The sequence below is a fragment of the Meles meles genome, chromosome 20 (assembly GCF_922984935.1).
Source record: "Meles meles chromosome 20, mMelMel3.1 paternal haplotype, whole genome shotgun sequence".
NCBI classification, from domain to species: Eukaryota; Metazoa; Chordata; class Mammalia; order Carnivora; family Mustelidae; genus Meles; species Meles meles.
This window is the reverse complement of record NC_060085.1, coordinates 26,474,061-26,490,983: the sequence shown is the minus strand read 5'-3', so window position 1 is coordinate 26,490,983 and position 16,923 is coordinate 26,474,061. Positions and strand designations below refer to the sequence as shown.

Below are 16,923 nucleotides of genomic sequence, written 5' to 3'. Positions count from 1 at the left end.
TTCAGAAAACCAATATTTGCTATTTGTCTTTTCCAGATTCAAATTCAGGTAACTATTTTTCATGTGGTATTTTTGTTGAATTTTATACTAAGCATATTGATTATACTCTTAATATATGAAAATGGTTTGAAATAGAATGTTAGAATGCATATTCAGTTTCCGCCTAACAAGTCAGTGATTGTGATTCTTAGTTTTATGATGCCAGTCATGTCTTTTTGATTTTAGTTTGTTCAACTTTTTAAAATAACTGTTATGTTGTAGTGAGGTAAAACATCAAGGAGCAATAAACTATTGAAATAGTGACGAGATTGAAAACCAGCAACATTGGTATGTTTGGGGATTTATAGTAGGTAGTTTACTTTTAGTTCAGGATTTGGAAGCTTACCAAGAACTCTGTAAAAGCAGTGAGTTAAAAAAACACACACACACACAATAGGGTGAATCTGGTTATGAAGCATGGCCATCAATTACTTTAATAGTTTGTGTGCGTTAATATATATAAAGCACTTGGAATAGTGCTTAGCATATAAAAAACACCGTGTAAGTGTTTGCTGTTACTATTAAGTTTGGTTTTGCTGGTCTTTTTCAAACTTTCCCTTTGTGTGGTCCTAATTGTTGAAGTCTTTCAGGTTACCTCTTATGTTTCCCTTTCAAAACAGCTTTTCAGGCTTCTAGTGACCAGAACATTCCACATCTTAGACCACACACAGTTAGAATCCTATGAAGCAAAGGCACTCCAGTTCCCTTTCCTTTTGTGGTTACTTCTAATGTCCTGTTAGTTTAGTTCATCTTATTTGGGAGATTTGACATTTTAATTTTGAAACTAATTTCTCCTTTCCTTATAAATGCTTCCAGAGTTCTTTCCTATATACATGTGTAATTCAGGTTTTAGGAATTATGTGAAAAATAAATGGTATCTTGGTTTAAAAAAAAAAAAGCCTTTGAGAAATCCCAGTAGGGCTTTTGTTCTAACCTGGAATTACTAGAATCTCTTGGTATGTTTGTCTGTTAGTGAAATAATGATAGAGAGGTCCTATAGGATCATTCCTCATTTCCTTACAAAGTCCACACATAGTTCTGAATGTAGTGAGTGTTGGATTGAACTTTGAGGACTCAGGGTAAGCTGAGTTGTATGCATTACAGGATGAACTGATTTTATGTGATTGGAGTCACAGTGGATTACACTGCACACTCTTCTCTTTCAGATCACAGCCGGTTTTCATGGCTCTTTTTCACCTCTCCGCATGATCTTCAAGGCTAAGAAGCTAATTACATGTTGTTTGGATAGACTTTATTATTTTTAGTTTTGTAGTCAGTCCCTCCCTGTGTCCCTTTTTGTTCAAATTTAGACTCAAGTGTAACTCCATGTAAAATCAGAATTTGTTCAGTATTTTAGACATTTGAGTGAAGTTCAGATGTTTTGTAATGCCTTCCTTATAAGCTGCACATCAAATGAATTAGGGTTCATTTTATTTAAAGTATGGTGGATACTTAGAAATAAAATTGACAAAAGGTTTTAAAAAGGACACCTTGCCATCTTTGGAGATGAATACTAAGCTAGACAGCAGTAGGCTGTGAGTTTTATGTGTATTTGAGAGTGCTCTTCTCAGTTGATTATCCAGTTTGTTTCACTGATATTTATGAAATGCATGTTGGGATTCCTGTGCCAACTTTGAAGTAGATTTAATTTTTCCCAAAATAGCTTTTATTTGTTAGGGAGGGAAATCCAGGTACAGTAGAGCAGTCTTTAGGAAAGAATCATAATCTAAGTTTTGTTTCCATGGTGCACACTTAAAAGAAGTAAAACAAGATTTAGACTCTCTGGTATGCAGATAAAGAAGAATGAATGCTTTTGGGATTCCCAATGGAGTGATTTGCCAATTCTCCATTTCCTCCACCTGCTATCCACACAGACCTTAGATCCTATGACTTTAGAAAAAAATTTGGTTTAGTTTGTTTTTAGGTTTCAATATCGTGTTGCATTTGAGTGACTTTTATCTTTAGGAGCCAAATTTTGGATTTTAAGAAACAGATATATAGCATCTAGAAAATGCAAGGAATGCTGAATTTTGTGAAAAAGAAGTAATAAAACTCTCATAGCTATAAATCCCTAATATAGCCACCCGGCTCCATTCTCAAATCATGGGTATGCTGTGAGAACTTTCCAGTGACCAGCTTAACTCACAAGTTGTACAGAATTGGTCAGGAAGATAGTTCAGCAGGTCAAAAAGGCTTTAGGCATGTTAGCCTTGTCAGTTGAGGTAAATGGCTCTTGTTTTATGTTTCAGAGGTCTGTCCCTTCAGACACTGAAGGTTACTAAAGAAGTATCAACTGACAGTACAGATTGGCAACCAGACTTTTTTAAAGATTTTATATATTTATTTGACAGAGACAAAGTGAGAGAGGAAACACAAGCATGGGGAGTGGGAGAGGGAGAAGCAGGCTTCCTGCTAAGTAGGAAGCCTGATACAGGGCTCCATCCTAGGACCCTGGGATCATGACCTGAGCTGAAGGCATACGCTTAACGACTGAGCTACCCGCTCCCTAGCAATCAGATTTTTTACATTTGCCATGCAGAAAATGATATCCTGATACCCTACAGCCTCATCAAAAATAAATCTTTATTGTTAGAATGAGCCATTGCATTTTCCTGCTCTATCTTATTAAGTGTCTCAGAGAAATCAGTGTGTACTTCTCAGTGGAGTTTTTTTTCTTTTCTTTTTAAAAAAAAAATTTGGGTTTTTAGTTTGGAATTAAAACTAAAAACCCCCAAATTTTTTAATTATAATTTTAGTATATTTAGTATAATTAACATAGAGCATAATATTAGCTGCAGGTGTACAATATAGTGATTCAGCAATTCTGTACTTTACCCCGTGCTCATCAATATAAGTGCACTCTTTAATCCCTATCACCTATTTCACCCATCTCTCCACCCACCTCCCCACTGGTAACCATCTGTTCTCTATAGTTAAGAGTCTGTTTCTTGATTTGTTTTTCTCTCTTTTCCCTTCGTTTTGCTTCTTAAATTCCACATATGAGTGATATCGTATGGTATTTGTCTTTCTCTAACTTATTTAGCATAGCTTTATATTCTCTAGATCATCCATGTTGTTGCAAATGACAAGATTTCATTCATTTTTTATGGCTGAGTAAGATTCCATTGTGTATATATAAATGTGCAAGACGTGGTTTGTGTGCGTGTGTATGTGTGTGTATACACACCACATCCTCATTATCCATTCATCTATTGATGGGCACTTGGGCTGCTTCCATATTTGGCTATTGTAAATAATGCTGCAGTAAACATAGAGATGCATATATCCTTTTGAATTTGTGTTCTTGTATTCTTTGGGTAAATACCCAGTAGTGTGATTACTAGATTGTAGGGTAGTCCTATGTTTAATTTTTTGAGGAACCTCCATACTGTTTACCACAGTGGTTACACCAATTTTCATTCCCACCAACAGCACACAAGGGTTCCTTTTCTTCACATCCTCACCAGTACTTGTTGTTTCTTCTGTTTTCATTTTAACCATTCTAACAGGTGTGAGTTGATAACTCATTGTGGTTTTGATTTGCATTTCCCTGTTGATGAATGCTATTGAGTGTTCGTTTTAAAAATAAAGAAAAAATTTCTTTTCTTTCTTTCAAAAATAAAGAAAAAAACACTTAAATGTCTTCTAAAGGGAAAAATTGAACAATCAACATATAAATCTCTTGAACTAAAACAATGCTAAAAGTATTTTCCATGATCTCAGGTCTCATGTGTTTTCTTTATTTTTAAACTATCAAGAGACTGATTTCACCTATCCTCCTGTTTCTTTCCTCTACCACCAAAGGAATATTAATTTCTATGATTGCACTTAGTTTTATATACTGAGTTGCTTTTTAAAAACTTAAACATGTTTTCAAGTTTCTGCTTCCTTTGTTAAGAACTTCATGTGCTAAAGAAATATGAGTACTTCTTTGTATAATAGTGAGTAATAAAATCCTGAGCACATTTCATGTTTAGTATAATCTTTTTAGTTCTCAATATAATAACCAGAAAGAATTTCAGTGAAAAGCTACTTAATGTGTCTTTTACTTTTTAGACTATGGTTTTTGTAATTATTGCCAGTTCAGGTAAAGTTTACATATTTTAAGAGGTTTGCTAAAAATGGGTTTTTAACCCATTTTAAAATGATATTTTAAACCCAGTTTAAAAAAACGATATTAATCAAAAACTTTTTGGAGTGCCTGGGTGGCTGTCATTAGGCATCTGCCTTTGGCTCAGGTCATGATCCCAGGGTCCTGGGATCAAGCCCCATATTGGGCTCCTCGCTCAGCAGGAAGCCTTCTTCTCCCTCTCCCACCCCTCCCCCGCTTGTGTTCCCTCTCTCGCTGTGTCTTTCTCTGTCAACTAAATAAATAAAATCTTCAAAAATAAATTTCAGGGAGGATATAGTAAAATAGGTAGAGATGCATGCCAGACATCATGGGTCTTAGTGTGCTAGTCACATATTATAGCTTACACAGGTAACTAGGATTCTTAATTAAGAGACTTTTAAATATTTTTATAATTTCTACAGTAGTAAGTATTGATGAATGATTAACCATGCATTAAGGTAGCTGTGATGTGTTTGGAGATGTTGGCAGCTGAGGACCACTTATTAGATATTATAGCATCATTAACAAAGAATACAAAACATATGACAAAGATATCCATATTATGTTTTTAGAGGCTTGAAATGATTATCTTAAATCTGGTACAGAAATCTAAGTAATTCCATGAGTGACTAATGAATTTAAAGACATTCTATGCAGACAGATATGAATATAGGTATCATTTTCCTGTAGAAACACTTCACAGAATTATATCACTGATAATGTTAAATTTAGATCATTGTTGACCCATACTGGCTAGTTCTAAATTGGCATTTCAAGACTGTTCTTATAACTAGTATTTCCCTATATTACAAGCAGTGTATTACAGGCAGTGTCATGTGAGAATCGCAAAAATAAATAAATAAATAAATAAAATTGTAGCATATTTAAAAATTTCCATTATTCTGGTTTTGAGAAAGCAAAAATAGAATGAAAAAGATAAAAAACTCTTTAAATTAAAATGATGAAAATAGTGAATCTATTACATGGGCACTTCCTGAGTCTGCTATATTATGTCTTTTAAAAAAACCTTCCCACTGTAAAATGTAAAACACATACAAGGTCTAGAAATAGAACATCGCCAGTGCCTTAAAAGCCCCCTCATGTCCCCTCCTGAGCACTGTTTCCCACCCCCATCCAAATGCAACCACAGTCCTGATTCTTACAGTGATAAGTGTCTTGTTTTTCTTTATACTTTTATCACCCAACCATGCATCCCTAAACTCTATAGTTTGCCTGCTTTAAAAAAAGAAAAACAAGCAACTATATAAATGGATTTGAACAGTATATGTTTTTTTGTATTTGGTTTCTTTTTCTCATTATTATGTTTGTGAGTCAACATTAAATGCAAACAGTTTAAAGATTTTTTTTAAAATTAAATGGGGAAAATAGGAATAGGAAAAATAGTAAAGAGACCTATGAATTTAGATGTATGTTTTGCTAATGGCTGTGCCTCTAACCAACAAAGATGGCTTTGGACAAGTAACTTGAAAAATCAGAATCTCCAGTTTTTTTCTCTAAAACATAATAAAATGGGTTTAAACAATTCATAGGACCTTTTTAGCGCTAACATTTGATGAATCTGGATAAAGAAATGTTATACTATGCTATTCTTAATTACTTTCATTTTTGTTTTCATTAGGTTGTCTTGGAGATACCCAGTTTTGTTTTAGATTTCGACAATCTTCTGGAAGGAGGGTGTCACTGCATTGTCTCCTGGATCATTATGACAAAGATTTACCAGTTTACTTAAAGGTTGGGAAAGTAGTAATAGAAAAATGTCCTCGTGAGAGGAAACTTTAGAACTCAGCTACCTCTTATAACATTTAGAAATATTTTGCTTTTGTCTTATTACTGTATTATAGTGCTAGATTTCCTGAGTGAGTCTATTTTATAAGGATTCAACTCACGAAAGAAAGGAACTTTATAAAGTTACTATTCTTAAAACACATAATGACGTTGTGAAGTATAGAAATTGATCAGAAAAAAAAAAAAGAAATTGATCAGACTGTTGAGGTAGTTTTCCTTCAATTTTTAATAACTCTTTGTTTAGATGTGGAGTTGAGGTTGTACTATACCAGTAAATATCACTCAGGGTTGAAGATTCCCTACTTCATGATAGAATTGATTTTTTAATGAGGTTTATTTTATACTTATTATTTATTAAAGGCAATTTTAATAATTCAGATGATTTCAGAGTGTTGTCTCTGTTTGTTATTCCACATTTCTATCTCTAACTGCATGAGGAACATTTCCATCTGGATGTCCTATCAGCACATCCAGTATGACATCATTTGCCTAAAATCAGCATTTGCAGTTTACCTCGCTGGTTCCTTTAGTGACAGGAACCCTCTCCCAGTTAGCAAAGATATTACTGTCAAAATGTCTTATAACCATCTACTTCTTTCCATGACCTTTGCTATTAACATATTCTTTCAGCTGTTATTGATAGCTACTATTTACTGGAGCTTGTTATGTTCTAGGCACTGTATTAATAAGCATGTGTTATCTCATTAATCCTCCTTAAAGTGTTCTGAGAGAGTTCCTTGTGCAAATGAGGGAATTGAGGGCTGTTGAAGAGAAGAAATTTGCCCAAAGATAACCCATCTTTTGCGGGTTTTTTCCTAATGTCATGTATTTTACACAGTGTTGCTAGCTAAAGTATACATATATATTATATAAAAATAAATATAAAATGACTGTCTGTTGCTTAATGAATAAAGAGCTAATGATAGTACTGTTTTCTCATCCTCACTTTTTGGGCCTTACAAATTAAGCCCTTTACCTTTCCAATTTCCAACTTTATCTCCTTTCTATACAGGTACCATATTTAAGCCAAACTGAACTATGTGCTTTTTCCTGAGGTAGCTTGTATTTTTCTATCTGTCCTTGTTTTTGCTCAGACTCCTGGCTCTATAAACCTGGAATGTCTTTGCCTTTGTTTAAATCATATCATCCTTCCGTGCCCACTTTAAAAACAGCTGCCTCCATGAAATCTTTACTGATCTGCATAGGCAGCAGTAATCTCTTCCCTCATGGCCTCCGTATAACACTGTGTTCTTTCCTATATACCCACCTTGAGCTTTGTTTTCACCCCTCTTTAGATTAAGAGCTCCTTCAGGAACTGTATTTGAAGCATCTTTTAACTTCTCTAATATGTAATACAATGCCTTGTTCTAAGTAAGTGGTTAATAAATATTTGAGCAAAGAGTAACAATCCAATTAGAAACTGGGTCAAAGTTTATTTCATGAGGATACAAAAACTTCTTATGTTTTTTGGAATGTAGTTACTTTCAAATTGTATTTTGATAAACATTTCGGTGTTTCATTTCTATTAGGTAAAAATAGAACTGGCTTTGTAAGATTCGCATTGGCATTTAACTCCTTTTTTCTCTCTCTCTTGAAATTTTACAATAGGATACCTCATTGTACTAAGACTATCCCTAACTCATACTTGTAGGCACAATTAAAAAATATATAAGTAGCATTGGGGGAAAACAGAATTTGATTGTTTTCTGACTTCCATTAACTAGTACAAATATGAACAAAGAACTCAAGCTGAGTAAACTATAGTGGGAAAACTCTGACTTCAGTTCTTTAGTTATAATTATTTCCCCTTTGGGCAAGCTAGCAGGTTTGGATCTGCCAGTTACTGTCATGATTATTTGTGTTGGTGGAAAAGCATAACTAGCTCTTTGTGTATATCTTATATTTCAGTTCAAGTTTATAAAGCAGCATGATGTTAATAATAAAGGATGGCAAAATGTATTTTTTAATTTGTCACCTCTTTCATAGAAGGATCCTGCTTATTTTTATGGATATGTATATTTCCGACAAGTTCGAGATAAAAGTCTAAAAAGAGGCTACTTCCAGAAGGTAAATTTCATATACACTAAGGAAAAATACTTTTATATTGTGGCTAAAAAAATAGAAATTGTAAGGATGAATAGTCTTTAAAGTCTTTGATATTTTATCTTTAAACATACTACAACTTACGTTTTATTTATTTTTTTTTAGACTGTGGACACTTGTCCCTAGATTTTTAACTAGCAGTGAATTTTGCCTTTCTGCTATCTCTGTGCTAGTTTCCTGGTGGTAAATTATAGATATTGTATGAAATGCTCAAAAGCCAGAAGAATCTGCTTAATTTTCACATTTTATAATGAGGGAAAGGATAAACAGATGATTGTAATATTATTACAACTAATAAAAGCCCGCAGTATCTTTTTGAAACCCCTCAGAGTCAGTAAATACACTGTAGCAACATCTTAATCATTACTCTTTCCACTCTAAATGTACAGTCATTTTATTTCCTTAAAAAAAATTAGGGGGACCTGACTGGCTTAGTCAGAAGAGCATGTGACTCCTGATCTTGGAATTATTAGTTCAAGCCCCATGTTGGGCGTAGAGATTACTTAAATAAATAAACTTTAAAAAGTTTTCTAACCACCATTTAAAAAAAAATTGGTTCTGATTTAATCCCAACTAACAGGGACACACCTTTACTTTTTGTAACTAGAATGTGCCTTGACTAGTACTTGATATTGGATGGAAAAATAAAAAGTAGTTTTCAAAAAAAAAAAGATGAAAAAGATGGGCATAATCCATATTTGAAGTGACCCAACTATAAAGTTGCAATTTATTTTTTTTTTAAGATTTTATTTATTTATTCATTTATTTTTTTGAGGTGGGGGCAGAGAGAGAGAGTGAGCATGTGGTCAGGGAGAAAGACAAGCAAACTCCACGCTGAGCGCAGAGCCTGGTGTGGGGCTCGATCCCAGGACCCTGAGATCAGGACCTGAGCTGAAATCAAGAGTTTGGTGCTTGACTGACAGAACCACCCAGGCACCCCAAGTCACAGTTTCTAAGTGTATGGCTATGACTATTGAAAACTAAAATACAACAGTCATAGCCCTTAGTTTGAAAAAGCATCACAGTTTGCTCTTTCTGTATTAGGAAAAGTTCATCTGGCTAAGTCTGATACTGTTTTGCTAATGTAAATAGTAATGAGGCCTTAGAAATTATCCATGACATTTGTCTATTAATAGGAAATTATTTTTCCTGGAGAGCGGGAGAATCTGTGAATATGCCTTTATGCTTGGGAGGTGTAGTAGTAAGGTGAAACATTTTTCATTCTGCAACTGTAGTTTTATGTAGTCTTTCTTTTAACCATCCCCTGCAAAAGCTTTATTTCAGAATCCACACTTTTGCTGAATTTAGCTCATTAGTAATTGATTATGTAAGAAATGACAAGTTTAATTTATAATCATTAAGAAAATTAAAAAAAAAAAAAACATGTTTCTTTTTTCTCTCCAGTCCTTGGTTTTGATCAGCAAACTTCCTTATATTCATTTTTTTCACACTGTGCTCAAACAGATAGCACCAGAGTATTTTGAAAAGAGTGAACCTTATTTGGAAGCAGGTAAGTTAAACACTGTGTGAGTTAGATACCTTTATGCAAGAGTTTTAAAATTTTACTGGAAATGGCTGATAAATACAAAGTTGACTTTCTAAAAAAATTAGTTAATAATTTTAAGGGCTGTATGATAGGAGAGAGGTATAAAACTATTCTGCACCTCTTCCTACAAACACCAAAGACCATATCTTTTATTACCTCCTTTTGCAACATAGATGATGCCTATGTATTAGGGTAATAATAAAGAAATACGGAGTCGATAGCTCTGCTTTTCGGAGTACTATTTAAACAGAAATCTTTGTCATTCTATACAGAAGCCTCTATCAGGTGGTATGCTTTTGGTAGCTAATTTTAGTACCAATAAGTAAATAGAAAAATTCCCTTTAAACCTATTATTTTGTTGCTTTCAAAAATTGATGAACCAATTTATATCCTAGACCACAGGTATATTTCTGGTGAAATGTAATATATTTTCACTACTTTTACTTTTCTTTTACCTTTTATCTTCCACCTTCCCAGTATATTTTTCCTGCTCTATAGAAAGGAATTCTAATTTCTAATGTTTCATTTTTCATATTTTAATATTGGTACTTATAATAAGGAAATATTTTATTTTTCAGCTTGTAATGATGTTGACCGATGGCCTGCCCCAGTGCCAGGGAAGACATTACACCTGCCTATTATGGGGGTTGTAATGAAGGTAATATCTTTTATTTCATTTGTCTCATTTTCTGAGGAACTCTAGGAAGTTCATAGATGAGTTTTGCTTTTTAACTTTCTAGTGATGTCCAGTCCTGTTACTGCTTTCACTTGTATGTGAGGAGTTACAAAGGTATCACAGTTCCTCCTGCTGTACAGAGCCATTAGTCACACAACTCCAGGGGCCACCTGTTTTGTTTCATCCTGTAGAGTTTGCACAAAGGTGTCATTCTTACATAATACATGTGAATATAAATCCCACCTTCTAGACTTCTGCAACTCTGTGGCCCTCCAGAGAGGGTGGCATTGCAGAATGCTTTGTAGAATTGACTATGAATTAGTAAAAATTAAAAGAAATGAGGAAAGCCATTGGTTCTTAGGTTTAAATGATCTTAATGTGTAATGCCAGACCAAACATGTCCATCCCAGGGTATTGTGCTCTATTTACTTCTCCTTTCTTTTCCATTCCTTTTCTCTTTTCTTTTCCTTTCCCTTCCTTTCCTTTCTTAGTGTAGTAACGTTTTGCTCAAAGGATTTGTATGAATGTTCTCTAAGTGCTTTTGTAATTCATTTTCAACTTGGACTTATTTTTGGCAATGCTCTGTTTTTAGATATACTCATTTCTGTAGGATGTGTTCTGTTTTTTTCCCTGGGAGATCATCAAAAGTAGTACTTGTAACTCTGGGTTGAAAGTTCTCATGGTTTCCTGATAGATATATCCCATAGTTTGGCAAGCTTGAGAGGGTGTGTTTGGGTGTGTATGTATTAATGAAGCAAAGACTAGAACAATAAACAGGAAGCAGTATGAAGCTGATGCCCTTTTTCTGTTTTCCAGCACATTTGCTTCTCAGTGGGTTAGTGATTTCCATGTGTATGGGAATATGGAGACTTTGGTTCATTTACCTTCTGCTGGGACTAAAGATAAATAAGACTGTAGTTGTAAAGTCTGATACAGATACTTTGTTTTTATGGCTTTTTAAGCATTGCTGAGTGTACTTTTTTAGTGGTAAGAGTGTTTCTGATCCCTCATTGTAATGGGACTCACAATTATATAAAGGACATTCTTTAGTAGCCAAAGTTAATTTCTTCTCTTTCTCTTTAAGGTACGGATTCCCACATGTCATGACAAGCCTGGGACAACTCAAATAGCACAGTTAACTCAGCAGGTAGTGTGGCACTGTGGTAGAATAATCCACCATATATAGTTTCTTTAATGAATTCTTAAAACTAGCAGATGCAGAGTTTCTTGGGTTTATGGTATATGTCTGAATATTACTGAAATATGCATTAAATAATTTTGTAATAAGTTGATAATAAGCTTTTTAATGTTTCTCAGATTTTTTTTTCTTGTTATCTGGCAGAGAACTCAGAATTTATATTGTAACTGTGAGGACTAGGGGAAAATACGTAAATCCTCTCATCTTCTTAGAAGAGAGGTCAACAGACTGAGTTTGTAGGAAACTCAGTCAAAAGGATTCTGTAGTTATGATTGTCTTTCATTTCTCCTAAAGTTACATCTGTTCATGGGTGAGGTTGAAGTTTTTATTTGAAATGTGTAACTGGTGTTATTAGCACTCCCATTGTTTGAATTGAATTAAAATGGAAAGCAGTAGGAAAACTAATTTTTTTTGAATATTTTATTTATTTATTTGACAGAGAGAGAAGTCACAAGTAGGCAGAGAGGCAGGCAGAGAGGGAGGGAAAAACAGGCTCCCCACTGAGCAGAGAGCCTGATGCGGGGCTCAATCCCAGGACCCTGAGGTCATGACCTGAGCCGAAGGCAGAGGCTTAAACCACTGAGCCACCCAGGCGCCCCAGGAAAACTAATTTTGCCTGTTGTATTGTGGTAATATTTCAGGCACCTGTGAATTAATCTACTATCTGACTGTTGGGTTAATGCTTTATCCAAGGAATCTGTCATCCTTGACCTTGTACTGTGTTAGGGGAGATTGCTAAGACCTATTCTCTTTGTGGTGCTTCTGGAGGAAGAGAATCTTAAAAGATAGGGCAACATAGCTTATTGATTACAAGATAGATATTTTATATGATAGATAAATGATAGAAATCAATTTCTATAAATTTGAGTGACATTTTCTGTATTTTTTCTTTTTTATCTCAGGCAGACACACATATATCTGTTATTTTACCTACTGTTCATGAGGTGGATCTTTTCAGGTAAATTTTATTAACAGCCTTTTCTCTTTTACTTTGTGATATTGTTTTAAATTCCTTTAGGAAATGAATGTTCTTAATTGTGGAAAAAATGGGAAGAAAAAGGGGAAAAAACTGGAAGAAAGTAGTCATTATGTTTCATATATTGAAATCGGTAGTTCATCCCTTACTGTATATTATGAGCTTTGACAGGGAGATTTGGATATGGAGACGTGTTTTCTTTTGGATGTGGATATGGTATTACATGGTAGAAACAAATTATTTTTTGTTTGGTTTGGTGTGAGAATGGCATTGTAATTATGTAAGAAAATGGACTTACTTTTTAGAGATGCATTTTTAAGTACTTTGAGATGAAATGTCATGAGGTTTATATTTTATTTTAAAATACTTTGGTAGGGGTCCTGGGTGGCTCAGTTGGTTAAGTGACTGCCTTCAGCTCAGGTCATGATCCTGGAGTCCTGGGATTGAGTACCACTTTGGGCATCCTGCTTGGCAGGGAGTCTGCTTCTCCCTCTGACCCTCCCTCTTCTCATGCTCTCTCTCAAATAAATAAATAAAATCTTTTTAAAAATAAATTAAATACTTCAGTAATGGGCACCTGGGTGGCTCAGTCAGTGAACTGTCTGCCTTTTGCTCAGGTAGTGCTCCTGAAGTCCTGGGATCGAGTCCTGCATCAGGTTCCCTGCTCAGTCAGGAGCCTCCTTCTCCCTTCCTCTGCTCCTGCTCTCTCCTTCACTCTCTCTGTCTCTAAAATAAAAGAAATCTTTAAAAAATAATAATAAAATAAAATTAAATACTTCGGTAAGAAGTGCCCAACTAACTCAGTTGGTAGAAACTAAGACTGTTAAAATACTCCAGTAAGAAAAAATTAATGAAGTAAAAATGATAAACATTGTTAACTCTAGATGATATATATAACAAAGAACAATTGTTCTTACACAGTTGTCTTTATTTTTCTGTATGTTTGAAACTTTTCAAAATGCAAAAATAAAAAAAGGCAGAGTGAATCTAGCACTGAAAAAAGAAAAAGAAAACGTACCAGTGCCTGTGCCTTACCCAGAACAGCTGAATAGAAATCTTAGGACTGGTGTGTAAGTCCTGGCTCCTAGGTGGTTCTGATGTGCATCCCAGGCTGAGAAACCACTGCTGTTGCTGAGCAGTTATTAAATAGTAATAAAAGCAATCAGGAGTCATGCAAAAGACTTAGAATGGGATTTTTGGTTTGATTTTTGTGTGTATAGAACTTTGTGTATGTGACCTTTAAACTGCATGGAATATTGCTTCAAAGAGTGATTCATTTTGTATGTTTGATTTGTTTTATATACTTGGCTTTAGGGCAACCCAGTAATCCCACTTTTAGGAATTTACCCCAATAAATATGAAAGCACACATCACACAAAGACCTGTATGCAAATGTTTATAGCAGCTCTATTCATACCAGCCTAAAACTGGAAACATAGCAAATGTCCATAAACTGGTAAATGGATAAACAAATTGTGATTCATGCATGTACATGGAACACTACTTAGCAACTAAAAGAAAAGTGCACTGTTGATACAGTCTGCAACATAGATGACTCAGAAGCATTATGCTCAGTGAAAGGAGCCAGATCTTAAAGAGCTGCTTACTGAATGATTGCATTTGTATGATATTCTGGAAAAGGGGCAGACATCCGATCAGTGTGTTGGCTGGGGATGGGGATGGAGAATCAACTACAAAGAGGATGAGGGAAATTTTGGAGTGATGGACGTGTTCTAAATCTTTGTTAAGTGTGAATTTTCCTATATGTAAGTTATAAATCTTACTTAACAAATTGACATCCTTTTAAAATTAGATGTTGTAGGATTCTTAGAATGAAAAGGGGGAGTGTCCCCTAAGTAAATGAATAGTTATCACAGGAAAAATATACTAAGAAGGTGCATACTATTTATACTTTTTTTTTTTTTTTTTTGGAGAGAGAGAGAGAGACCGCCTGCATGCAAGTGGGTGGGAGGGGGCAAAGGGAGAGGGAATCTTAAGCCAGCTCCACGAGTGTTGCAGAGCCCCACATAGGGCTCAGTCTCAGGACCCTGAAATCATGACCTGAGCCGAAACCAAGAGTCAGTCCCTTTAACCATCTGAGCCACCTAGGCGTGCCTACTATTTATACTTTTGGCACTTTGTTCATTTTAAAGAATTAAAGAATTAGCATGAGTTAGTATAGAATTTGATTACTAGACATGTTTTCTTTTGAACTGCTGGGTGCAAATCTTAATGCTTTTCAGTTTATTATCAGTTATCTTTGCTTTTTTGGTAATTAATTATTCCCACCACTAACACTTTTTATTAGCATGTGTCTTTTCTCCTGATTATGAATGACATGTTCTTTTGTTGTTGTTGTTGTTAAGATTTTATTTATTTTTATTTTTTTTAAAGATTTTTATTTATTTATTTGACAGACAGAAATCATAAGTAGGCAGAGAGTGAGGGGGACCAGGCTCCCTGCTGAGCAGAAAGCCTGATGCAGCTTGATCCCAGGACCCTGGGATCATGACCTGAGCCTAAGGCAGAGGCTTTAACCCACTGAGCTACACAGGCGCCCCTAGGTATTTATTTGATAGAAAAAGAGATAGCAAGAGAGGGAACACAAACAGGGAGAGTGGGAGAGAAAAGCAGGCCTCCTGCTGAGCGAGGACCCCCCCCCAATTCTCCCCCTGCCCAGTGCAGGGCTTAATCCCAGGATCTGGGATCATGACCCAAGATGAAGGCAGACGCTGAACAACTGAGTTAGCCAGGCACCCCTAAATGACATGTTCTTGTTTTTAAAGTAGGACAAGTTGGGGGCACCTGGATGGCTCCCACTTAGATCATGCTCTCACTCAGGGTCGTGTGATTGAGCCCAGTGTCCAGCTCCAAGCTCAGCAGAAAGTCTGCCTGAGATTCTCTCGCTCCTTCTCCCTCTACCCCTTCCCGTCACTCTGACATGCACTCTCTCTCTCAAATAAATAAATAAGTAAAATCTTTAAAAAAGTAGAACAAGTGAGTTGTTTTTTTTTTATTCTTATTGCTCAAGAAGTGAGAAAACTGAAAGTTGAACAATAATAGGCTCACACAGATAGCGCTGTGCCAAGTATTTAGTGTCTGACACTCAGATTAGTGACAGCACTCTTCATTTTGTGTGTGGAGAGCTTACATTATACATTTATTCATGTGAGTAAAAGTTTAAATGTTTATCACTTATATTGAAGGTGATATTTTTATACCAAGAGTGAGCTTGAGAGTAAAGGACTGAGACCTGGAAAGATGTTTGAAGCTGAGTGGCAGAAATGCAGTTCAGGGACGCCTGGGTGGCTCAGTTGGTTAAGCATCTACCTTCGGCTCACGTTGCGATCCCAGGGTTCTGGAATCGAGTCCCACATTGGGCTCCTTGCTCAGCAGGGAGCCTGCTTCTCCCCCTCTCTGCCTGCCTCTCTGCCTACTTGTGATCTCTCTCTCTCTGTCAAGTAAATAAATAAAAGATCTTTAAAAAAAATAAAAAAAGAAATCCAGTTCAGTGTAGGCACTCATCTCCCTCCTTGTACCAGGTCAAGTCTCATTCAGCTACCACTAGTCCATGGACCCTGACTTTGGTGTCAGCTCTCTTGATCACATAGTCTTCTCATTCAGTTTTTAAGTTGGGCTTAGAATTGAGGGACAGTTCTCTGTTGAAAGAAACACATTCTCTTGCCTCGAGTCAAGGACATTTTACCTGATGATACTTGCCGTTGGTTCCTCATACTGATGCAAGAAGCATATCAGTTATGTGTTGTCATGTTCCTCCTTGCCCCCATCTTGAGAATGAAGCCATCTTAGCTTTCTACCCATTGGCAGAGTAGATAACAGCTAGGGGTGTTTTGTATTTCAAAGACTGTAAAAGTCTATTACTATATAAAATGTGTCTGATATCATTGATACGTGTTAGTTTCTTTTAGCTTTTAAGATTATAACAACATACTGTGTCTTTCTGGAAAAAAGCTTATGTAGTTATTTACTTGCCTAGTTATTTATCTAGTTATTTATTTGTCTATGTATATAGGTATCTATTTATTCATCTGTTTATTTATTTGGAGTAAGTTTCTGATTTTTTCTAGAGGTTGGCTCTCTTGAGGGAAGCAGTGGAGCTTAGCATAAAGCATGGTACTCCAGAATGGGGACATGAAAGTAGTGCTAAAAAATACCCTGTAATTTCCCTATCGACCCTCATTTTAGTAATTTTATACTGCAGTTAATTAGATGCCTACCCACCTATATTTATTAAATTTAGAGCTGGAGACAGGGTTTCTTTCTTGAATATTTAATACTTACCTCCCCAATAAAACTTTTTGTAATAGGTGTTTCTAAAGTAATGCAGGGGTTTCAGAGAATGCTCTATATTGTAACTCTGCTGGGTGTCTGTTTATGCCCTTACTGATTATATATCACAATACTTTTGAGAAAAAGTAATTTGCAGCTTTAATGCCTTATAGGCACG

At 35.4% G+C, this 16,923-nt stretch overlaps 1 protein-coding gene across 5 annotated transcripts in view; it reads left to right on the top strand.

Moving 5' to 3' along the window:
• DENND6A (DENN domain containing 6A) overlaps positions 1-16,923 on the top strand; it is a 62,260-nt gene that overhangs the window by 15,321 nt on the left and 30,016 nt on the right. For 2 of the 5 annotated variants that reach the window (XM_045991560.1, XM_045991561.1), the window contains 8 exons: positions 6-48; positions 1,206-1,275; positions 5,790-5,902; positions 7,943-8,023; positions 9,464-9,569; positions 10,184-10,263; positions 11,366-11,428; positions 12,382-12,437. In XM_045991560.1, coding sequence (XP_045847516.1) covers positions 1,245-1,275; positions 5,790-5,902; positions 7,943-8,023; positions 9,464-9,569; positions 10,184-10,263; positions 11,366-11,428; positions 12,382-12,437 — 530 coding nt within the window. In that variant the 5' untranslated portion in view covers positions 6-48; positions 1,206-1,244. The remainder of the gene's footprint in view (positions 1-5; positions 49-1,205; positions 1,276-5,789; positions 5,903-7,942; positions 8,024-9,463; positions 9,570-10,183; positions 10,264-11,365; positions 11,429-12,381; positions 12,438-16,923) is intronic. The other 3 variants (XM_045991557.1, XM_045991559.1, XM_045991558.1) reach the window with 2 other exon arrangements.